Source organism: Nerophis lumbriciformis, linkage group LG29 (assembly GCF_033978685.3).
Source record: "Nerophis lumbriciformis linkage group LG29, RoL_Nlum_v2.1, whole genome shotgun sequence".
Lineage (NCBI taxonomy): Eukaryota > Metazoa > Chordata > Actinopteri > Syngnathiformes > Syngnathidae > Nerophis > Nerophis lumbriciformis.
Window position 1 is genome coordinate 7,234,093 of NC_084576.2, and position 25,895 is coordinate 7,259,987.

At 39.2% G+C, this 25,895-nt stretch overlaps 1 protein-coding gene across 10 annotated transcripts in view; it reads left to right on the plus strand.

Moving 5' to 3' along the window:
• Positions 1 to 25,895, plus strand: part of fgfr3 (fibroblast growth factor receptor 3) — a 140,680-nt gene that overhangs the window by 65,910 nt on the left and 48,875 nt on the right. For 8 of the 10 annotated variants that reach the window (XR_009810517.2, XM_061925125.2, XM_061925130.2 and 5 more), the window contains exon 4: positions 1,739 to 1,804. Coding sequence is in view for 9 of the 10 variants with exons in the window: in XM_061925125.2 (XP_061781109.1) it covers positions 1,739 to 1,804 (66 nt within the window). In the remaining variant the exon portion in view is untranslated. The remainder of the gene's footprint in view (positions 1 to 1,738; positions 1,805 to 25,895) is intronic. The other 2 variants (XM_061925131.2, XM_061925132.2) reach the window with 1 other exon arrangement.

Below are 25,895 nucleotides of genomic sequence, written 5' to 3' on the forward strand. Positions count from 1 at the left end.
CAGTGCCAGAAACTCATCGACTCCATGCCACGCCGCATTAACGCAGTAATTGAGGCAAAAGGAGCTCCAACCAAGTATTGAGTATTGTACATGCTCATATTTTTCATTTTCATACTTTTCAGTTGGCCAACATTTCTAAAAATCCCTTTTTTGTATTAGCCTTAAGTAATATTCTAATTTTGTGACACACGGAATTTTGGATTTTCATTTGTTGCCACTTCAAATCATCAAAATTAAATGAAATAAACATTTGAATGCATCAGTCTGTGTGCAATGAATAAATATAATGTACAAGTTACACCTTTTGAATGCAATTACTGAAATAAATCAAGTTTTTCAAAATATTCTAATTTACTGGCTTTTACCTGTATGGGAAAATGTTCCCTATAATTTAGCGGGTGCGGCTCTATAGTCCGGAAAATACAGTGCGTGTTGAATAAAAAATCTGCTTTGTTTTTAATGAACATTTAGGCCTATTAAGCTACTGTAGGGTCATTGTGGTGGTACTTGGAGAGCCAAGTGATTTCTGAGATGGTACTTGGGGAAAACTGTTTGAAAAGGAAGATCTGAGTTCCTAAAACGGTTGCAATATTAGCCAGCATGGCCAACTTTTATATTGTCTGGGTCTTAGGAGGTTTAAGTACTCAGAGCCTCCAGCTCACTGTCTGTCTTCCAGGAGTCCAAACCGCACAGGAAACAAGGTCCTGACTTCCTGTTTTCTTCTCTTGGTGTCGTTTAATCGCGGCGGCGGCGTGTTTAAATGTAAAGTCAAGTGAGACTTTGTACGGTGTGTGCACACCGCTTCCTGTCCCGCCCCGTGTCCACACTCCACTCCAAACACACACACACACACGCACCGTTTGTGTTTTCTGCTCCAATGTTTGAGCAAGGCGTCAGATATGTAGCGTGCGTATCAGCTTTAGCACCTGCATGGCGCCCAGACAGCGCTAAGTGGGCGAGTCACACTGTACACTCACGCTGGGAAATGGAGACATTAAACACTTAAAGTGTTGAATTGAGTGACTTGTGGAGGTGAACCAATATTAAAACAAAATGGACTTATAATGTCATCAATCTGCAAAGTTCCAGGATGTCAGCCTGCTTGCTTTTAAAAACATGAAATAAATGGTGTAAAGAAATATCAATACATAACCGCTGCCTCAATCGATACTGAACACGTTATATAACCCCATATGTTTGGCAATGAAAACAATAACATTATTTTTGTTAGCATATTAGCATTCATGCTAAACAAAGATGGCTGCCGTGGTAACTATATCTTCAAATCATCATGTTAGCGTGTTATTGTTGGCTTTTGTTCGCACGCCGCACCGTCCTTAGCATAATTAATATTATAGAAAAATAGGCATGATTCTTGCCAACTTCCCTCTTTTAACCTGTCAAAATGTGTGGTAACTTTGTGGACCGACCATAACTAGCATGTTAGCATTAGCAACATTCCCACACAGCAGTAACTATTGTTGTCAAACATTACTAAATGAAGATTAATAACATTACAGAGGCGCTTTAACAACTAAACTATCTTGAAGCTAATGTTTGTGTCACACATGCTATAAATCTCCATGTTCTACATTCCTGCGCGTCTCTTTATTTGACCTTTGTCAACATAGACAAGCTGAATAAAGCTCACACTGCTTTTAAAAGAATAGTTTGATGAGATTTAGTCAACTTTCAGTAATGCAAACATGAATATCTCCCCTCTCTGTTTTTGTTTTAGATTCCCTGTCCTCCGGTGATGATGAAGATTATGACGAAGATCCAGAAGATGCAGGTAATGACAATGGTGAATTCTTATTTTTCTTTTCAAAATAGCTGTATTGCGACTGTGCAGTATAATGTCTGATTGCATTTTCAACACCAACTAACACACCTAAAGGAGACCTGTTATGCAAAATCAACTTTCCTTATCTTATTTGGAATTTGCATTAAGTCCCGAAAATTTGAAATCAAACAATCAAGGCATTGCAAAGATTTTTTTATTTTTTATTATTTTATTCCCTTCCTTCATACTCGTTTGAAATTTGCACAATTTGTGATATTCTGTACATATATATATATATATATATATATATATATATATATATATATATATATATATATATGTAAGGTAATACGCAAGGACATTAACACATCCGACACATATGTAGGATTAACCGAGGGAGAATTCAAAACCAGATGGAACAATCACAAGGCTTCTTTCAGGAACAAAAACCTGCGAAATACCACAGAACTCAGCAAACACATTTGGGACCTCAAAGACAATAATGTTGAATATTCAATAACATGGCAAATTCTTGCATCCAGCACACCTTACAATAGTGGTAATAAAAGATGCAACCTATGCTTGAAAGAGAAACTGTTTATTATTTACCGTCCAGACCTGTCATCCCTCAACAAGCGCAGCGAAATTGTAACAGCATGCCGCCATAGACGGAAACACCTCCTAGGTAACACATGAGCCAATCACCACGCCCCTAGGCCAGCCTGTACCCACCCACTCTGTGCCCTATATAAACCATGGTATGCGAATGCTCCCATTAAAATCTCCTGATGATTGAGGGTACCCCCCCTCATGAAACAGGCCTGTAGAGATGAAATAGTCTTGTGATTTTTTTTCCCACACATACATATATATATATATATATATATATATATATATATATATATATATATATATATATATATATATATATATTAAACATGTCCTGTCCAGCCACAAATCATATGGTTGATGTACAAACCCCGTTTCCATATGAGTTGGGAAATTGTGTTAGATGTAAATATAAACGGAATACAATGATTTGCAAATCATTTTCAACCCATATTCAATTGAATGCACTACAAAGACAAGATATTTGATGTTCAAACTCATAAACTTTGGGCTTTTTTGCAAATAATAATTCACTTAGAATTTCATGGCTGCAACACGTGCTAAAGTAGTTGGGAAAGGGCATGTTCACCACTGTGTTACATGGCCTTTCCTTTTAAAAACACTCAGTAAACCTTTGGGAACTGAGGAGACACATTTTTTAAGCTTCTCAGGTGGAATTCTTTCCCATTCTTGATTGATGTACAGCATAAGTTGTTCAACAGTCCGGGGTCTCCGTTGTGGTATTTCAGGCTTCATAATGCGCCACACATTTTCAATGGGAGACAGGTCTGGACTACAGGCAGGCCAGTCTAGTACCCGCACTCTTTTACTATGAAGCCACGTTGATGTAACACGTGGCTTGGCATTGTCTTGCTGAAATAAGCAGGGGCGTCCATGGTAACGTTGCTTGGATGGCAACATATGTTGCTCCAAAACCTCTATGTACCTTTCAGCATTAATGGCGCCTTCACAGATGTGGAAGTTACCCATGTCTTGGGCACTAATACACCCCCATACCATCACAGATGCTGGCTTTTCAACTTTGCGCATTTAACAATCCGGATGGTTCGTTTCCTCTTTGGTCCGGAGGACACGACGTCCACAGTTTCCAAAAACAATTTGAAATGTGGACTCGTCAGACCACAGAACACTTTTCCACTTTGTATCAGTCCATCTTAGATGAGCTCAGGCCCAGCAAAGCCGACTGCGTTTCTGGGTGTTGTTGATAAACGGTTTTCGCCTTGCATAGGAGAGTTTTAACTTGCACTTAGAGATGTAGCGACCAACTGTAGTTACTGACAGTGGGTTTCTGAAGTGTTCCTGAGCCCATGTGGTGATATCCTCTACACACTGATGTCGCTTGTTGATGCAGTACAGCCTGAGGGATCGAAGGTCACGGGCTTAGCTGCTTACGTGCAGTGATTTCTCCAGATTCTCTGAACCCTTTGATGATATTACGGACCGTAGATGGTGAAATCCCTAAATTCCTTGCAATAGCTGGTTGAGAAAGGTTTTTCTTCAACTGTTCAACAATTTGCTCATGCATTTGTTGACAAAGTGATGACCCTCGCCCCATCCTTGTTTGTGAATGACTGAGCATTTCATGGAATCTACTTTTATACCCAATCATGGCACCCACCTGTTCCCAATTTGCCTGTTCACCTGTGGGATGTTCCAAATAAGTGTTTGATGAGCATTCCTCAACTTTATCAGTATTTATTGCCACCTTTCCCAACTTCTTTGTCAAGTGTTGCTGGCATCAAATTCTGAAGTTAATAATTATTTGCAAAAAATAAATGTTTATCGGTTTGAACATCAAATATGTTGTCTTTGTAGCATATTCAATATATGAATATGGGTTGAAAATGATTTGCAAATCATTGTATTCCGTTTATATTTACATCTAACACAATTTCCCAACTCATATGGAAACGGGGTTTGTAGATTATTATGGTAAAAATAGGTAAATGGTTTTACCCAGTTTGCCCCCAGGGGCGACAATGTTAAAATTAGGGCTGTGAATCTTTGGGCACCACATGATTCCATTCGATTTTTGGGGTTAATGATTCGATTCAGAATCGATTCTTAATTCAACACGATTCTTGATTCAAAATGTATACTTTTTAGATAATATTGGATGCCAGTTCTATGCTAAATAGCTCTGATCAATTTCTATATTACCTAAAAGAAAACTGGCTTTGTTGAATAAAAATCTACCCAAACAAAATACAAATACAAATACAAATAAGGCAACAAGAGAAGTCTCCAACACTTCTATTTTCTAAAGTAAATCTGTATAGCAGATCATCTAATTCAACTATATGGTTTGTCTGAGTGGCTGGACAGGACAGATTGGAAATTAAAAGATAAATGAATAAAATAAAAGTAAACACAAATACATGAAATGCTGTCTTTTTTTAATAAATTAAAAAAACTACATGTATGTATATATGTATGTGTGTGTGTGTGTATATATAATATATATATACACACACACAGATATCCGATATTTGGATGGGATCGGCCGCCGATATTTGCCAAAAAATGCGTATCGGCAAGGCATGGGAAAATGCCGATCCAGATCCAGTTTAAAAAAAAAACTCTGATCCGTGTTTTCCAACGCACCGAATTAAATAATACATTCCACTTTTCTGCTGCTCCCTAATTTCCGTTCCGCATTTTCCAGCACACCTTTAACACATCCACAGGTCTGTGGATTCTCGCGCAGTTGCTTTTAGCTGCTGGCATTGCACTACAAGCTCTTCTCACTCTTTCCTGTCTCTCCTTCTCACAGACAGCAAGCACACCTTCTTACACACGTCACATACTGTCACATCATACGTCACATACGTATACGTCCTCCCCGAGCAGAGAGGTAGCAGCATGGCTAACGTTAGCTGTGATGCTAGCGCAGCCGCTAAGGTGCGCGCCTGTGCAATTGCGCACTGCTCAAGCGTCCTCTGCGCACGGCAAATCTATGCCACGCACAAAATCAAATAAAAAAAATAAGCGCATAACAATTTTCGACACACGGACACGACAGAGAAAACAGTTTTCGTCATCATTGTTCAAATATTGTAGCGTCTGTCGAGACGCTTATCTCCGTTTGGTGCCACACGCCCACACCATCAAAATGCCGAGGCAAATATTTCCAGATCAACACTGTATGAAAAAAAATAGTGATTTTTTTAGTTGTGATTTCCCTCTCTGCATGAAAGTTTAAAAGTAGCATATATAAATGCAGTATGAAGAAGAATGTTTTAATGTACACATAGAATCATCATACTGCTGTGATTATATGCATCAAGTGTTCATTCAAGGCTAAGGCAAAATATCGAGATATATATTGTGTATCGCGATATGGCCTTAAAATATCGCAATATTTAAAAAAGGCCATATCGCCCAGCCCTAGTTCAATGATGCCATTTCTGTTTGTCGTGTATAATTTTGTCTACTTTGTGTTTATCCTTGAATAAACAGGTCAGTTTCTTGTTACCAACCATTGTGTATTATTCAAACTCCCCTAATTCAGCTGGCTAGTTGTTATCAAGAGTACTAAAACCCTTTTCAACATGATTCTGACAACTAAGTAGGCTAAATAACTTTAAACTTTAATACATGCTCGGATAGGCCAGTATCGGTCAGTATCGGTATCGGATCGGAAGTGCATGTGTGTGTGTGTATGTATATATATATATATATATATATATATATATATATATATATATATATATATATATATATATATATATATATATATGTATATGTGTGTGTGTGTATATATGTATGTATATATATATATATATTTATATATATATATATATATATATATATATATATATATATATATATATATACATACATATACATTTATATATATATATATATATATATATATATATGTATATGTATATATATATATATATTAAGAATAATGATACTAAAAAGAGAAAATAAAAGTAATAACATTATTAATAAATAAACAAAATAAATTTAAAAAATGGGCCACAGACATCTGCAATGGCAATGGCCTTAGAGAACAACCAACAAACACACAAAAGGCTCATCAACCACCCATATCACAGTTGTTTTTCAATCAGGGTTCATTTGGAGACCAGTTCCTCCTACTTATCTCTAGGCACCCCACAGTTCTTGAAACTTTGCAGAACAACCATTCGATGTCAGCCTCATCTTCTCACAAGGAAGTGTTTTAAGTGTAGGAAAAAAATCGTAATTTGACCCCATATAAGTTACCTGGGGCAGCACGGTGGAAGAGGGGCTAGTGCGTCTGCCTCACAATACGAATGTCCTGAGTAGTTTTGGGTTCAATCCCAGGCTCGGGATCTTTCTGTGTGGGGTTTGCATGTTCTCCCCGTGACTGTGTGGGTTCCCTCCGGGTACTCCGGCTTCCTTCCACCTCCAAAGACATGCACCTGGGGATAGGTTGATTGGCAAAAACTAAAATTGGCCCTAGTGTGTGAATGTGAGTGTGAATGTTGTCTGTCTATCTGTGTTGGCCCTGCGATGAGGTGGCGACTTGTCCAGGGTGTACAACGCCTTCCGCCCGATTGTAGCTGAGATAGGCTCCAGCACCCCTCGCGACCCCAAAGGGAATAAGCGGTAGAAAATGGATGGATGGATAAGTAACCTGACTCTCGCCAGATCCTTGTAGTACGCTGAGCTCCACACAAGGATCTAGGAGTTCTCAAAAGGAGATGTATTTCAGAAGGTGGGGCCTTGTAAAAAAATCATTGTATGTGATTGGATAAACCATTTGTCCGTTATCTTGAATGACGTGCTACTTCAACCACTCACATCGAAATCAACCCGTGACGCTGATAAATGCCTTCAAAACCGTTCTCTGTTCATCTTTTAAATAATTAATATTCGATAGATTCCTACAAAACAGTTGCAATAGCAAAATTAATGTCAGCACACGACTCCTCGCTGCGTGCCGCCATTGTTGTTTGAATTCAAACAGTCGCTTCGGCGCTATGTCACATCTATGAAATCCCGCCCGGCGATCCTGATTGGTTCATTATTTTTTGTTATCTTGAAGGGGTTTGCATTGCCCTCGATCCTAGATCCTTGTGTGGAGCTCAGCGAGTCAGGTTAACATATAAGCACATTTAACCTGAACTTTGTGCATCATTATTGCACGGTTATATTAATAGTAAACGTTGGTAAAGTATACAATCTGTTATAGCAACTCTGCAGAAGGCTTGCCACTCCTTCTGTCTTTATGTACAAAAAGTGCACAAAGATGGAGTGAATGGGGCGGCAGAGTGACAAAACAGACTTAATCTGGCCAAGTAAATCCATCTCATGACATGCGAGGCCCTGGCCAAAAGCGGAGGGATTAGCCCAGAAGGCTTGTATCGCTGCTTAATGTCCGCTAAGCCAGCGCTAATTAGCCCGCAGTAAGGAATGGAACAACCATGTGACACTGCGGCCTAATCCAAAACAGCGCCCCCTATTAGCCAGCACAAGAAAATGTTGCAGAAAGAGTCGGACGGTTTGATGGTGATGAGGCCTCGGAAAATATTTTCTGACTGGCGCTGAGGGCTGCAGTGTGAGACGACAGGGCGGGATAGACAAACTAAAGACAGGAGGGTCGGGGGGCTAAGTAACACCATTGTAGATGGCCTAGAACGCAAAAGATGGCCCAGCAGCAAGCAATCGATTGAGCTATTTGTTTGATAGATGGAGGATGGCGGCCATGTCAGTCGTCGTCTCTTCGTCTTCTTTGGCCTGAAAAGTTGTTGGGGATCATTTGCAGCGGAACCTCAAGGTCAAAACGTATCACGCAAAAGAAATCATCTTTCCCAGGCTTAAAATATTTTCATTAGGTCACTCTTTAACACTCTTCAGTGTCACACAAAAGTTTGCCACAAGCAACAAAACGCTCTGTTAACTTTAAAGGGGTCATATGATTGTTTTTTTCTACATTGAAAACACATCAGGGGTGTTCCAAGTGCGGACCGTAGCTAAGTTTTTAATGGCCCGCGACACAATTGTGACGTTCTAACATTAGGGTGCTGGGTTTTTTTTGCTAATTTTGCAGGTATGCACATCCTCGTGAAAAACTGTTGTCACTCGACGAATGATACCTGTTAACAGGCTAACTTTAATATGCTAGCTTTCAGCTAATTTTGTAAATGTGCACCTCTTATCTGTGCTGTAAAGTTCAAATTTGAATGACAATAAAAAGGAAGTCTAAGTCTAAAGTATACACCTCAGTCATATAAAGTTAAGGTTAAAATACCAATTTTGTCACACACACGAGATGTAGCGAAATTATTCTCTGCATTTGACCCATCACCCTTGATCACACCCTGGGAGGTGAGTGGAGCAGTGAGCAGCAGCGGTGGCCACGCCCGGGAATCATTGGTACTTGGTGCATGTTCATTTTAGCATGCCAGCATTTAAAAAAAAAAAATTCAGGTACACACCTCAGAATAATGTATTTTGGTTTTCGACACATAGTTAGCATTTTTGCATGCTAAGATTAGCATGCTAGCTTTTAGAAGCTAATTTTGCAGGTATACACAGCCTCGTAAAAAACTGTTGTCACTCGACGAATGATACCTGTTAGCATGCAAACGTTAATATGATAGCTTTCAGCTAATTTTGTAGGTACAGTATACACCTCAGTCATATTTTGGTACTTGATGTATTTTAATGTGAGCATGCTAGCATTTTAAACATAATATTTCAGGTACACACCTCAGAGTAATATATTTTGGTTTGCGATGCATGTTACAGTTAGCATTTTAACATGAAAAAATTAGTATGCTAGCTTTTTTAGCTAATTTAGTAGTTATGCACTCCAGTGTGCGTTTAGCGAGATCAGCGGCTCACCGGGGTTTATTGTCGGCACCAAGGAAGGCACACGAGATTGAAAGAAACCCAGCTGACGTACAGGTCTGGAACTTTAAGGTTAAACTTCTGCCGAGTCGTAACTTTCTAATGCTGCTAGATCTACTCTACTGATGTACTCTTCTGGCAAAATAAAGTTTGCTGTCCAAACAACAGATGCGTGCGCATGAACTAAAAATGGCGGACGCGCGCAAGTGAGTCTGGGGAGATGTATACCATACATGGATAATCCGCCGACGATGTTCCCGATTGTGCACATTCCGGCAATAATACAATACTTGCACTTTGTACAAGTCGGCCCTTATTGGTAGCAACAAAGCGAGAACGTCGGAACATTTGTGCGCTGCAAAGCATGCAAATGAACGCCAAGATTGGGCTGGAAAGTAGCTGACTGGGTCCTTTGTGGCACGTCGTAGCTGCACCATTAGCTGGCCTTGACGACTTGCTCGCCACAGCCAAGCCTCTAATGGAGGTGTTTCTGGACTAAATGAGTTTGGAAACACCTCCCAAGTTTTCGAGAGCAAAACTTTGGCGTAAACAAGCTCAGATAAAGTAGCACACATGTCAGATGGATGTTCCTAATGAGGGGAAACCCAAGGAGGGTGCAGACCAAACCCTCATTCTCCATCAGGAGGTATTTCTTATAAAGATATTTGTGCAGTTTGGAATGTGGTGTGCCTGCAAAAAGTAGGGGGGGTTTAGGAATGTGAACAGAGCCTAATCTGTGTCGTGTTCCTGGGCCCTTGTTTACCCTGGCAGCCGAGCAGAGCGCCGGTCGCCAGGCCACGCTACGCCGCTCGCCGGCCACCATTCCTCTGACCCGGCCCCCCGTTCAAGGCCCTCGGGGAGCGGTGCACCTTCAAAGAGCGCTCGCGCAATCGGCTCTCGGATCTGCCTCTTGTTGTGTGTCGCAGGGAGAAAATTATGCAATTAGACAATTATCCACCTCTGCCCAGATGGCTGCCTGTCCAATGAACCGCTGCGTGGCGTGTTGACCCGCACGCGGCCCGTCCTCATGCTGCCGCTAATTGCTGTGGCCTCGGTGTTGCCCCTTTGGACATCACAGCATCGTCAGCAACGTTCCCTCTAAGGTGCGCATTGCTCACATGTCCTCTGCGCACGGCAAATCTATGCCACGCACAAAATCAAATTAAAAAATAAGCGCATATCAACATTTAATGTAACTGAGGACACGCGGCCATGACAGAGAGAACAGTTGTCGTCATCACTGTTCAATTATTGTAACGTCTGTCGAGACGCTTTAAAGAGGACATGAATTCCATTGATCAATTTATTCAACAAAACTCTTTGTCGGCCATAAGGCACATGACCGAAACATTGGTAAAAAACTTTCTATCTAGCAAAACTGCACATTTTCTGCCGTACAAACTAGACCAAATCCAACTTTGTCATATCAACAGCAGCCACTTGCTCTCTCTCACTTGCGCCAACACGTGCACATAAGGCACTTAGCCAGTGATGCATTTCAGCCACACAAAAAGTCGGACAACTCCAACACCACACATAATGTGTAATTTCAGGTTGTGACACTATACAGCTCAGTTCAGTTCAGTTTCCGTTTATTTCCAACATGCATACGATACAATGTAATGCATAACATATTTCCAGTTGTTTCATTACAGCAAGTCCGAAAAGGAGTAGGAAGAAGCTGAGCTTATTTAATCATATCCCTTTTCATACCATAGCAATTTTATCCCATTTCCTTGTTCTCTGTAACAGAACAGTGATTAAATAAATCATAAATAAATTATATACCATGGTAAGTAAACAAATATTAAATACATAAATAATCTTTATCTCAAAAGAAGATAAAAAAAAAAGGGTTCAAGATATTTATCATAATTATTGTTCTGTGCAATTCGTGAACACTGAATCATATTGGTGCTTTGTTTGATTTATTTGGTTGATCCATTCCATAATTTAATTCCACATACGGATATGCTAAAGGTTTTAAGTGTTGTACGAGCATACAAATGTTTTAAATTAGATTTTCCTCTGAGGTTATATTCCTCCTCTATGCTCCACTGTGATTTACCAATCAAATGTGTGCTTATTCTACTGTCATTTATTAAGAATCTTAATTTATGAGTATTAATCATGAAATGGTGTTATTATATTAAATAAATACAAATACAAATATATTTTTTACAAACAGAATATACACATGATCCCATGCTTACATCTCATTGTGCAACATGTGAATGTTTTAATGGGATCTTAATGTGATCACTGAAAGGGGTAAAAAGTATTTCCAAAGCAGGTCCTTCACCCAGACAAACAATACTAGTACATAGCTCATGAAAAACAATATGTTTTGTTATTGCCATTGTAAGTGGGCCAAATCACTTATATTAGATAATAATTTATTGGAAGTGACTGCTGTCATTTGATTATAATAATAAGAAATGTAACTTATTTAGTCAGGTTTGGCACAGGTGTGCTGCTGATGTGGCCACAGTGTGCTCCGCTGAATGCTCAAGAAGTTTTTGCGTTTGCTCACACATGAAAAATTAGAGGGAACATTGGTCGTCAGTCAAAGGCAGGACTTGTGACACCATTTGTCCATGTGTAGTTTCAATTCATATTTCTGTATGGGTGAGAGGCTCATGGAGGCGTTGGTAGGAACAAAATGACACATGGTTTGTTCACAATTGCACATTTGGTCCTTAAAGCAGCACTAAGTAACTTTTCAACCTTCATAAAATATTTCCACAGCTTTTGGGACGATACAAGGACTTACAAGTCGTAGAATGACACCTCTGCCATGGCCTGAGGGGGTCTGTATCTCTCTCGCTGGCACTTGGCGACTTTGAGGAGGGTGGCCACACAAAAAAACTACAAAAATGTGCTGCCTTGCTTTACGGCATACGTCACTCCCCCTTTCCCCTTTCGTTAAAAAGACGGAGGTTGATGCGAAAAGAAGTAGGACGCCTACGTCTAATTACTGCTAACTCCAAAACAACCAAAGAAACCAAAAGTTTTGGTCAGTCAAGGATCAACATTGCCCTGGCTTTCACTCTCTGGCGTGAGCACAAAGATGAGAGATTTCAGACCGATGCTGCCTTGACTCTGTTCCTGCGAAACTAGTAAGTGACTTTTCATGCTCAAATCAAAATGCTAATGCTAATGTTAGCTACGGGAAACTTGCGCTCTAGCAGAACATAGCCACCAGCTTGGTAGTTCCACACTACATTCTTGGAAAAAAAATTCCCGTTGGTCTTTCTTTGCTTCGGATCTGCGTCCGCCCGGATACGTTCTTGGTAGTAGCGTCATGTTTGTAGAACAATGCAAGATCATTTCTTGATAGTGTCTGCTGTTAAACATCAGCATCGCCATTAGAGACGTCATATGTGTGCCAATATTACAGTGGACCTCTTGTCAATATGACACGATATGCGCGAGTCCTCATGGGAAATGTAGTCTTCCTTCTGGAAAAACACTACTACTTTGGTCCACTGGCACCGCCAAAATCAACCAAAACGCAAAAATCCTAAGTGGAACTTTAACCCTAGTTTCTTTAACATTGGGCCAAAAGTATCCCAGAATAAGGCATGTTATGCATCAAGTCACAAGCCGATGGATTGGACAGTGTTTGCGACGTATTAGGATAAGATAGGATCGATTAGACTTTATTTATCCCACAGTTGGGAAGTTATGCGGTAGTCCACAAAGAATAAGGCTAGAAACACATGAAAATCAAAAGGGAACATCAAAGGACATAAAAGACGTACAAAGCTGATGCAACCAGCTGCAACTTCAGCGGTACCATTTCTACATACAGCTACAAAAGTGAAAACCAAAAAAATTGCAATAATAATACATATTGCGCACATACTGTAAATCCTGGACTATAAGCTGCTACTTTTTTCCTACACTTTAAACTGCAGTGTCTTCCATTTAGTGCTTTCAACCGGAAGTAGAGTGTTGTTCAGTCTTCTAGCAGTCCATGGCGTTTCTACTTACCTGATGTAATTACTAGCTACGATGCTAACACATTTACAAATGTCTGTGTTAGTATTATTAACTTACAATGGCATTCTATTTGTATTGTTTCACTTTCTCACTATCATGTTAGCGCTTTTACCTGTTAAATTTAAATAAATGCCCTCGTATTTAGATGAGCATGACGAGAGACCGATCCTGACTGGCTTCGAGGCGGGCAGTAACAACCCGCTCCAGGTCACGTCTACAGTACCGCTCTCCTTTGACAGTGGCAGGGAAGAGTGCAATGACTCGGGCCAGAATAGACGAAATTCACAGAGCAGTGGTTAAGTTTGTGGACAAAAGCTTGCACCCATTTGCCACAGTGCTCCTGATGTTCGGTAGGTAAATGGTCAATTGTCGTCGGAAAAAAATTACATGTTTTCCAGCGACCACATTTTCACTCAGTTATTTTTATTATTAAACTCGTGAAATTACAATATGGTGTAAAAGTCCATTCACTCAGCAATTCAACTTCAAATATGAAACTTATATGTGATATTAACTCATTACATGCACAGTGAGGTGTGTCAAACCTTTATGTATCATTTTGATCATCATGCTTTGCAGTTTCTGAGATTTTCAATTCAAGGTTTTCATAAACGGTAAACTATGATCATCAAGATTTCCTCAAAATCTTGAAATATCATGAGTTGCATTTTATGTATGATAGTTTCACCTTGTTAATCTAAACAAACCATATTACAATATTTTGAGTGTCACCAAAATATTTTCTAGGGAGATGACAGAAGATTTGTAAAAGTTTTGAAAATATTATTAAATGTTGTATTTGTGCGTTTCCATGTAGGTTTTATTTTGTTAAATTCTACAAAGGAATATTTATTTATTATATTTATTTTCCAAACGTTTTTTTTTTCCTATGCTACTTATGTGCCTCTCAAAACCTCACTGTTGCCTTTGTAAGGTCATGTTCCATCCAAACTAAACAAAATTGATGCTAATGCACCCTTTTTGTTCTCTATTTTCCAAAATAACAGTCGATAAGGAACCAAATCGTTAAACAGAATGGAAAATAGAACCGGAACCGGCAAAATCTATTGCGAACGTCTTTTATATTAGCATGCTAGCTTTAGAACGATGATGTTTTATGCTAGCTGTTTAGCTAAACGTGTATGTTTAAACCTAAAAATAGTGCATTTTGATACTTGGCGCTATCTTGGAAGTACGTTAACTTGTCCTACATCATCATGCTAACATTAACATACTATTGTTTTATGCTAGCTTTTTTAGTGTATGTTTAAACCTAAAAATTGTGGATTTTGATGCTTGGCGCCATCATAGACGCATGCTAAAATCTCTCATAATGGCATGCTAGCGTTTTATGTTAGCTTTTTAGCTAATTGTATATGTTCATAAATGAAAGTCATGGATTTTGATCCTTGGCGCCATCTTGAAAGTATGCGAACGTCTTTTATATTAGCATGCTAACGTTTTATGCTAACTGCTTAGCTACATGTGTATGTTTAAACCTAAAAATATTGCATTTTGATATGTGGCGCTATTTAAGAAGTACGTTAACTTGTCCTATGTCATCATGATACCATTAGCATGTTAATGTTTTATGCTAGCTTTTTCAGCTAAATGTGTATGTTTAAATGTAAAACCATGGATTTTGATGCTTCGTGCCATCCTGGAAGCTTGCTAACATTTCTTATATTGGCATGCTAATGTTTTATGCTAACTTTTTAGCTAATTGTATATGTTTATACCTAAAAATCATGGATTTGGATACTTGGCGCCATCTTAGTTGATCGACCCCAGGTCAGAGGTTCATGGCACGGATAGCAGGCCCATCTAAATTTGCATGGGAATTTTCTAGTTTTAATAATGATGCTGCTAAGCAAGTATGTTTAACTTCCTGTTTACTGCACGCCATCATGGTTAGGCTTACACCGCCACCTGTTGCTAAATACTCCTGAAAATGAATATTGTCATAACCTGCATGCCCACTGTGTTGCCTGTGCTACTACTTCTTAGACAACATCAGCACATGGTGGCGCTATAATTAAACTCCCCTAGAGGAAAAGATTTGAAATTTCTGGAACTTTATTTAGCCCGGCGAGCCAAATCACCGTCGATCTTTGGTATGAGCACAATAGAACAGGTATAGAACAGGTATTCTCATCTAGTGGTATGCCAAATAATCACTTCATTAAATATTTCAACACAGTGTTACTGTTCAAACTGTGTGCACTGTTACAGTGGCCAAAATATTATTTGTATAAGCCGCAACTTTTTTCCTACACTTTGAACCCTACGGCTTATAAGACAGTGCGGCTAATTTATGGATTTTTCTTTGCCGACGGCCAAAAGAAAAATCGTCCTTTGTGCTAGGACGAGTTCGCTCACTTTTTCTTTTTTTGTTTCACGTGTGGATTCGTCATTCATCACTCCAAGCACCGTTTTTAAGTTTAAAATATAACTAAAACAATTTATACGTACTAAACCGTCCCATGTGTGATGTCTGTAGGAGTGTTTTCATGCATAATTGTACGCGCTATCGTAATGTAGTTTTATTGTTTCAGTTTCACAAATTTCTTAAGCAAATTCACCAAAACGTCACCGTGGAGTTATTGAGTCTCTTTAGCTGATTGGAGAGCTAGCTTCCGTAGCTCGTGGGTCCATGACGATGACTTCTGTTTTGTTTGATCTGACGTTTTACTGCCGTGTTACAGACACCGCTTGGAAACAATTAAGTTATGTTAATAAACATTTACAAAAATATTTCTGTGTAAACGTGTATATCCTGTGCGGCTAATATATGGAAAAAATATGTTTTTCTCTAAAAGTTAGTGGGTGCGGATAATATACCGGAAAATACGGTACGTTTGCAGCACATAACAAAACAAAAACATAATTTTAAAAACACCCACATACACTGCTAAATGCCATCGTCTGCTGGTCTGGGGGAGCCGCACGCACAGAGACAAGAATAGACCCAATAAAGCAACCAAGACAGCCGACTCCATCGTAGGCTGCCCACTAACTCTCAACCAATGTCCAGGGAGAATGGGCGAGAGTCCGAGTGTCCAACACATGCTCATTCAGCCAGGGCTTAATTAAGCCCGTCCATCCGGCAGCACAGTCTCTTCCTCCGCATCTCCTCCAGTCTCTCCACGGCGTTTCGAATTCAACTGAATCTGGCTCAAATCCAGTTAGTTTCCTTGCGATTGAGCCGAGAGCTGCCTTGTTAGCGCGTTAGCATTCACACACAACAGTTGGAGGAGTCACAGTAGAATTCCTTTAAACTGGATTAAACGTGACAAGTGTGAAAGCACCCTGCGTTTACGATCTCTCATCATGGAAAAGTAAACCGAGCTCCTCCCATTAAACACCCTAAGGACACGCTTGTTTTCGCCTCAGATACGCGTGTGAATGAGACGCATCTCGCGCGCCAAAACACACGGGAGTATTTTTAGCCTGCCGTCTTGGTAAACAGGTGGACGTGACCCGGTAGTGCTGGGACGAGGTGCTGTGCCCGTTCCCATTAGGGCCCACGCATAGCTCTGCAGGGTTATCAGCATGGTCCCCGGGGAGGGCTGAATGTTACCCCCACGCTGAGGAAATACCATCCTACCAATTAGACACGGGATGGAGTTTCTGTGTACACACATATTTGACTATCAGCTGCTGCTCCGCAGCTAGTAACTGCCTATTTTAGCGTGAAATGCGTGCTTAATGTTGTAGTATTCACATACAACCACACTTTTTACATCCTTCAGTGAGATCCACGCCTTTGTCCACCTCTCTGGCTGCCTACCGTACATACTAGAGATGCGCGGTTTGCGGACACAACCGCGGAGTCCGCGGATTATCCGCGGATCGGGCGGATGAAATTAAAAACAATAAGATTTTATCCGCTCGCGGGTCGGGTCGGGCGGATTAATTAGATATTTTTTTTATTTTTTTATTTTTTTTGCGGGTGGCAGTTAAACCAATTCGGAAATATATATACATAGTTAAATGTTGTTACCCACATACGAAAAACGAGCAGGCACCTGCTGCATATGCCACAACAGAAGAAAAAAAAAGAAAAGAGATGGACACTTTTACGGAGCGGAGAAGGGACGCCTCGCCGGGGTCCGGGACCGAGGCCCCTTCCCCCAAGAGGGCCCCACCGGGAGCCGTAGCTGAGGCGATCCGTGAGAAGGGCCCGACGCATGTCCAGGGTCACTACCGCGCCCACCGCACCGACACCCCGCCTCGTCCGCTTTCGCAGTGCGCTCACGAAAGGGGTGGGGCTCACCCTGGTTGATATAGAGAGCAGGACGGTGGCCATGGAATTTCATTTAAGGTTTGTGATAAACCATCAAGCTCATTCGTTAAAAGGACTCTATAGTAATATAAAGCAATTTTTTCTGGACATTATCATGCAAGAAAAGTTTATTTTTGGGATCGCGATCACCGCGTAATGATTTTTAAAGGTTGCATTACATTATTAACTGTCCCATGTGATCAGCCAGTGCGATTGGAAGTCCATGCTCAATTATTGCCTCCGTAAATAAAACTTCGGCATTTATCACATCCAAAGAATCTGTTTGGGCGACGAAAAACGTTGAAAGTTTTCCACTTGTATCGCTAGCAACGGCATTAGACTTGTGTTTTTTTGTCCCAACGTGGTCTTTTACATCGCTAATTCCTCCGTGTCCGATCGAAAAATCTTGTCTGCACAAGGTGCAATTCGCGTAGTTTTCACCCTTTTTTGTTTTTTTTTAATTAATATTAGATATATAACAACGGGCGGATGGCGGGCGGGTGCAGTTCTGATCAAACGTTACATCGGGTGGATGGCGGATGGTTGACGACTTTCTGACGCGGTTGCGGATGAAATAAATTGCCTATCCGCGCATCTCTAGTACATACTGTCTTAAGCACCACCCACTTCAAACCTAAATTAGTCATGTAATATAATATAATATAATCATGTAATCTGCATTAATTGGCCATGACGCGAACATAAAAAGCAAAACAAATATGTTTTGCCTTTTTTCTCCATTTCAGAGTGTCCCAGGCTGCGTTCACACTGCATGTTCGGAATTTGTGCAATTCTGATTTTTTTGGTCAAATCCGATGTTTTTAGTGGCCGTCCACGTTACACCCTACCCCAAAAAAAGCGATTTCTAATGTGAATGCACTCTGACTTGCATGCGGACGTGACTTGCAGTGTTTACGTAAGTAAACATGGCTTAAGCTCGAGTCGGTCTCAGTACTGGGGCATTTGTGGCTATTCAAAGGATTACGTGCCATCAAAGTCAACATTTTCTTAATTGAGTTATTGCGTGTAAAATATTGCGTATTTTGACTCTTGCAGTTTTACGAGATATTTTGCTTCGATGTCTGCTTGAAGAGTGTGTGGGGAGAGTGGCGGAACTCTCACGTGAGTTTGTACACCTGTTTTCTACTCCGTTGTCAACTATTTATTTTGTAACAGTCTATTTTGGCAAACAATAATGACGCTTATCGCTTTTTGATGACGTTCTGGTTGGATGATTGATTGAGAACGCATCGCAGGTATATAGGGTTGTACGGTATACCGGTACTAGTATAGTGTCGCGGTACTAATGAATCAAAAACGGTACTATACTCTGTTTGAAAGGTACCGGTTCCCCATGTTTTGTTTTGTTTTGGTTTTTTTAACGGGCATGACGGCACGTCGTCACGTCATGACATTGCTGGTTTTACGAGCAGAGGAGCATGTTCGGCAGCGCACAATCACGGAGTACATACAAGCAGACACAGTGTGTAGACAGAAAAGGGATAATGGACGCATTTTGGTCTAAAAACTAATGATAAAGGTGAAGCTATAACACTGAAACGCCCTCAGGAAGAGGTGCTTTAAGACATGGATAGCTAGCCAGCAGCTAACATCCATCTGCTGTCGGCCGTGTTTTAGCTACTTCTAAATCACTAATCCTCGCCTCTATGGCGACAAATAAAGTACGTTTATTACAAGTATCATTATCACTAGAGGACGAGGAATAGCTAAACATGCTTCACTACACACCGTAGCCCACCGGCGTCACGGCTAATGACGCCGTGCCTTAATGTAAACAAACGCTATGGGTGGATCTACACCTAACATCCATTGTAATGATACCAAGTACAATAGCGTATCTAGTCGTTACTACTATGATTACATCATATTTTTTATCATCACAAAATCTTTTTTCCTTCTTAAAAAAGTCATATTATGTTTATAAACTCAGGAAATACATACCTGGACACATGAGGACTTTGAATATGTAACTACTTGGTATCGGGTCGATACCTAAATTTGTGGTATCATCCAAAACTAATGTAATGTATCCAAACAGAAGAATAAGTAATTTTACATTTTAACAGAAGTGTAGATAGAATATGTTAAAACAGAAAATAAATAACAAGTAAATAGAGCTAAAATAATAACATATATGTATCTTAAATAATTAAAGTGCAAATGAAAATACAGCTTCACCACATTAGTCCTAATTTTTGCGCTTAAGAAACTTCTCTATGACTTTAGCTTCAGGATTGTCATTACTGCACCAGGTGGTGGAAAAGTGTATTACAACCGAGTATCGCCGCGGCCCATAAGGACCACGGCTGAGAAACAGATATTCCTGTGGCCCGAAAATGGGCCTACGGTTAAGAAACACTGTGCTAGATTAGCTGTTGACATGCTGCAAAAATGACCCCCTGTGCTTCAAACCGAATTAGTTTTGTCCCACAAATGTTAAGTCCCAAGCAATAATTAATCTTAAAAGGGAACTTTCAGTGCATAATTGGGTTTTACCCAACATGGTCATGTAAACAAACACAGCAGGGAGCAGTTACCAGCTGAAGGTCAACAAATAAAGCAACCTGTGTGTGATTTGGGGCTAGAATGCAGCCGCAGATGTAACATGGAGAGGATGGTGTCGTTTTGGGAGAGAAGTAGGAGAGGCGTCGTACGCGCATCAGAAGAGGAGGAGAAGGACCACACATCAGCAAGCTATAAAAAGTGTATGGCTGACGACCACGCCAAGAAAACAAAGTGTGGGGCGGCGAAGGCGTCTCCTCCTCTTTGCAGGCTCCAAATGCACCGAGAAGGAAATAATGAAATCCAGCAGCTCATTTCCCTTTTAAGGTGGAAGATGTTTGCGTGTGTGAGGTTTGCTTGAGTCCTGCAAAGACAGACTTCTTCTACTTCTTCTGCTCTACTGGAGCGCAGTGACACAATTCAGATGTCTTTGTTTTCTTGCCTGACAGTTCCTTGTTGCATCACTCGCTGACAACTTGTATGAGAATTATATTTATATGGCACTTTTTCTCTAGCAACTCAAAGTGCTTCATATTAACACTAGAACTCCCAGGGTTTTCTTATCTCACCCTGCAACTCACAGGAGGCAGCCAAAAGGCTGTTAGTTTAAAATGTACCACTCAGCGACCGACAATTAGCCACCTTTCTTTGCTAAATGCAGCCATTACATGGAAATGGACCACTCAAATGCTCAGATTAGGGGGAGGGGTGTGTTTGAATACAGGGACTCTTCAGACAGGTTTCTGTTTCTCGGTAAAATTAGCCTTAAATATCTCTGATCTGATTAAAAATACTATTTCTTAAATATTAAGTAAATATTCAAATACCCTTTGGCAAAACTGCCATTTTGACTTTTTAGTTCATCACTTTTATTTGTTAGTGTTTTTGTTTCTGTAAAATGTTCTTGTAAAATATTCCAACAGTGAATAATTGTACAATAACCTTTTTTCCACAATATTTTTTCACAATACTTTATTCATGTAAAATGATTTAAATGTTCTTGTAAAATGCAAACTTTTGTCTCAAAGTATTCCTGTAGTCCATCATTCTTGTACAATTAAACATTTTTCTTACAATATTACTAACTGTTTTGTATAAAATACTTTTTTTTTGCAATACTTTAGTCATGTAAAACAGCATAAGTGTTATTTTAGGATTTAAACTATTGTCTCAAAAATATTCCTTCAGTGCATATATTTCCTGTACAATGACAACTTTTTTAATCATAATATTTTTTCCGAGAAAAAAACAAAAACTTTATATTTTACTTTAATCTTTTAAAAATTACACAATTTTGTCTTGTAAAATATTCCTCAAGATTACTGTATGAAAAAAACTTGAATTTTTTTACAATATATTTAATTTGAATCATGTAAAATGGCATACTTTTTTCTCCAAAAAAGTAAAAAATGTTTCTTAAAATATTTTTCCCTAAAATATTTCTACACAATTCTTGTAATAAAAAAAAAATTTTTGTATAAAAGAAAAAAATAATCACAATACATTCGATTTTAGTCCTGTAAAATGGCATATTTTTTTCTTATAAAATATTTCCTTTTTTCTCAAAATATTCAGCCATAATTATTTTACAATGACAAAGTTTTTTTCCTCACAATACTATTTTTTTCACAACATTAAAAAAAAAAAAAGTTTTCATGTTATATTTGATTTTTAATTTTGTTTTGTCAATTTTTTTCCTCAGAATATTCAGAAAAAAATTCTAAAAAACAATTAACATTCTTACATTAGTTAAATTTTAAAAATGTAAAATGGCATACCTTTTAAATAATACATGTCGGTGTTTATCTGTAAATAACAATATATAAATAATAGATGTCAGTGTTTATCTGTAAATAACAATATATAAATAATACATGTCAGTGTTTATCTGTAAATAACAATATATACATGATACATGTCAGTGTTTATCTGTAAATAACAATATTAAATAATAAATGTCAGCATTTATCTGTAAATAACAATATATAAATAATAATTGTCAATGTTTATCTGTAAATAATATATAAATAATAAATGTTAGTATTTATCTGTAAATAAACAATATATAAATAATAAATGTCTGTGTTTATCTGTAAATAACAATATATTAATAATATTTGTCAGTGTTTATCTGTAAATAACAATATATCAAGAATACATGTTGGCGTTTATCTGTAAATAACAATATATAAACAACCACCAACATAATTATCTGTAAATAACAATATATAAACAATAAATGTCAGTGTTTACCTGTAAATAACAATATATCAATAATAAATGTTGGTGTTTATCTGTAAATAAACAATATATCAATAATAAATGTAAGTGATTATCTGTAAATAACAATATTAAATAATAAATGTCAGTGTTTATCTGTAAATAACAACATATAAATAATACATGTCAGATTTTATCTGTAAATAACAATATATAAATAAACAATCAGTGTTTATGTGTAAATAACAATATATAGATAATAATGTTGGTGTTTATCCGTAAATGACAACATGTAAATAATAAATGTCAGTTTTTATGTGTAAATAACAATATATAATTAATAATTGTCAGTGTTATTCCGTATATAACAATATATAAATAATAAATGTCAGTGTTTATCTCATGCCGACAGCACAAACACATCAGCTTTAGCGTTAGCTTGCTAGCATTAGCATTCTGTTGACTGGGGTTGAGGCTAATAACTACACAAATGGAGTGTCACTGACTACTTTTACTACATGTAATAAAGTAAATAGTTAATATACTGACTCCTTTATTTCACATTTATCCAATGAAGTCAGAGTAGTAAGCAGTTGAGGTTGTTTCTTCCAGTCCGGCTTAAATACGTATAAAAGAGTCCGTCCACTTCTCGTAGCTTCTCGTAACGAAATGAAGTTTGTCAAAATAATAAACAACAATAAACTCATGTAGTTCAAAGACTGTGACTGAGTGAAAACACTGCGAGATAGTTCCACCGATCAGCTTTCTTCAGCACATAAAAATTCCTGCATTTCGAAAGCTCCTTTCGTTCTTCTTTCTCTTCGTTGTCATGTTTGTTGTAATAGAAATACACAAGAAATAAGAAATACACAAGTCGCCCCCGTGTATATTCCAATGGCGGTCATGGATTTGAAAGAAGTTTTAGGAACATGTTCAACCATGTTCAACCAATCAGAGTTCGACAGCACAGCCCGCCCCCAATAAGGTTCCGGGAATTTTCCAAAAGTCCCACCTAGCTGGCAGGAAGTCCGAAAGCTTCCGGAAGAACTAAACCTACCCGGGTAGTTTTTGGTGGAAACACAGAGGGAACTTCATTTTTTTGGTTTGGACACTCCAAACTGCAGAATAATATACAGGCAAACACACTGGTTTGGCTGTACGAGACAGTATAAAAATAATAATAACTTTATTCAATTATTAGTTTTTCTTAAATAAAATACACTTAGATTAAGGGGTAAAATAATTACCGTATTTTCCGCACCATAAGGCGCCCTGGGTTAAAAGCCGCGCCTTCAATGAACGGCATATTTCAAAACTTTGTCCACCTATAAGCCGCCTGGTGTTGTAAGCCGCATCTAACTGCGCTAAAGGAATGTCAAAAAAACAGTCAGATAGGTCAGTCAAACTTTAATAATATATTAAAAACCAGCGTTCTAACAACTCTGTTCACTCCCAAAATGTACGCAAATGTGCAATCACAAACATACGTATATCAACATGGACAGAGCTGCGTGAAAAAAGCCACCCGGCCTCTTCGCGTAAACTTAAACTTACCTTAACCACTCGCTCATCTTTTCTTCATCCATCCCTTCGAGTTAGCTTTTATGATGACGCCGGCTGGAAAGGTCTCTTTTGGCAAGGTCTTCCTTTTGAATATCACCATGGGTGGAAGTTTCATTAGCATGGCAAGCTAGAACCACAGTGAAGGATGACTTCTCATTCCCTGTGGTGCGAATATTCACCGTACGTGCTCCCGTTCCACAGTGCGGTTCACAGGAATATCAGTTGCTGTGAAATACGGTAGTAATCCGTGTGCGGATGGAGAGATTGCGTCTTTTCATGAACCGGATCCTTGTCGCTTTGTAGGAGCCATTTTGTGGTCTTTACAGATGTAAACACACAAAGGAAATGAAACGTACGGTGATATCCGCGCGCTTTTTCTTCTTCTACGCGGGCGGGTGGTTGCTTACAGTAGAAGAAGAAGCGCTTCCTGTTCTATGGGGGCGGGTGCTTACCTTGGCGGTTGCTTGCGTAGAAGAAGAAGCGCTTCCTGTTCTACCGGGAAAAAAGATGGCGGCTGTTTACCGAAGTTGCGAGACCTAAACTTTATGAAAATGAATCTTAATATTTATCCATATATAAAGCGCACCGGGTTAAAAGCCGCACTGTCAGCTTTTGAGTAAATTTGTGGTTTTTAGGTGCGGCTAATGGTGCGGAAAATACGGTATGTAAAAACATAACATTCCTGATTAATTCAAAATATTCTATTTCCTGACAAGGTCTAATTTTAGAAGCAAGGAAAGCAAGACCTGTTATTTTCCCAGTGCTCAGGGTAGTTTAATATTTCAAGTTGTATTTATTGAATACGATCAATGTGCTTTATAAATGTGTACTTTACAGTTTCTTGTATTGCGCATTTACACATTTCATTTGAGACTTTTATCCTAAAAGCAGGCCGACAAAATGTCCGAGACAGTTGTGTTTTCACAGTGACATCTGTGTTGAGTGGAGCAGATACAGACGCCCGCCCACGCCATGCTGGACATGGAGGATTATTTCTAGTGCACACACACACCCTCATACACACACATGCATTCAGATGCTAATTAGCTCCCCTCACTCCTTCTGCATGCGAAAAGTAAAAGAGACATCTGATGAGCGGTCAACCACCTCTCTTTACTTCTGTCCACACACACAGAACCACCCACCGCTACTTTGGAACCCCCCTCCACGCACACAGCTGGACAATGGCGCTGTCCGGGTTCCTCCACGTCCATTGTCCACCGGTGTGTGAGAACAACTCAATAAATCACACTGACAGCTTTCTGAATTGAAGGATTGTTGCGGAGGAAAAGAGGATGAGGAGAACTTTTTGGGGCCGTCTGACATGTTCCAGTGGCTGTTTAGCATTCTAGAGTGCGACGTCAAACTGTGTTTGACACTGCAGACAGCGTCCATTATTGTCCTCAACAAACTTCCACTCCCGTGTGTGTGTGTGTGTGTGTGTGTGTGTGTGTGTGTGTGTGTGTGTGTGTGTGTGCGTGCGTGCGTGTGTGTGTGCGTGCGTGTGCGCTTCATGAAGCTGTTCATTTGAGTCCAATCCTCCGTGTTAGTGTGTGTAAATGTTGCATTTCCTCTCGTATCGTCTGCAAGCTCACATCTGTTGTAGCCAAGCACATAAGTGGTCCAAGATGGACAGCAGGGCGAGAGCATCTTTGAACAATTACCACAACATGTACGACTACCGAGTGGCCACATGGGCTCCCGTCATGAGAGTGATGAGAATATTGAAAGGCTGTAGACGGTACTTTGTTTGGCGTCACTTCGAGGGCAAAAGTTCAACACAATCCTGCAATTCCCGGTTTTCCAAAACCCTTTGTCCTTCCACATTTTTCAACCTATTCCAACCTGTTCCATAAACACATTCCACCTAGTCTGGATATATCGTACATGGCTATTTTGTCTTCCGTAAAAAAAAAAAAATTGTTTTCCCGAAATTCCAGGAATTCCGAAATGACAATTATTGATTAAAAAATGTTACTATGTCAACATTTCTTGACTGATTCAAAAAATTCCAACACCAACCCATTCATCTCATCAAGG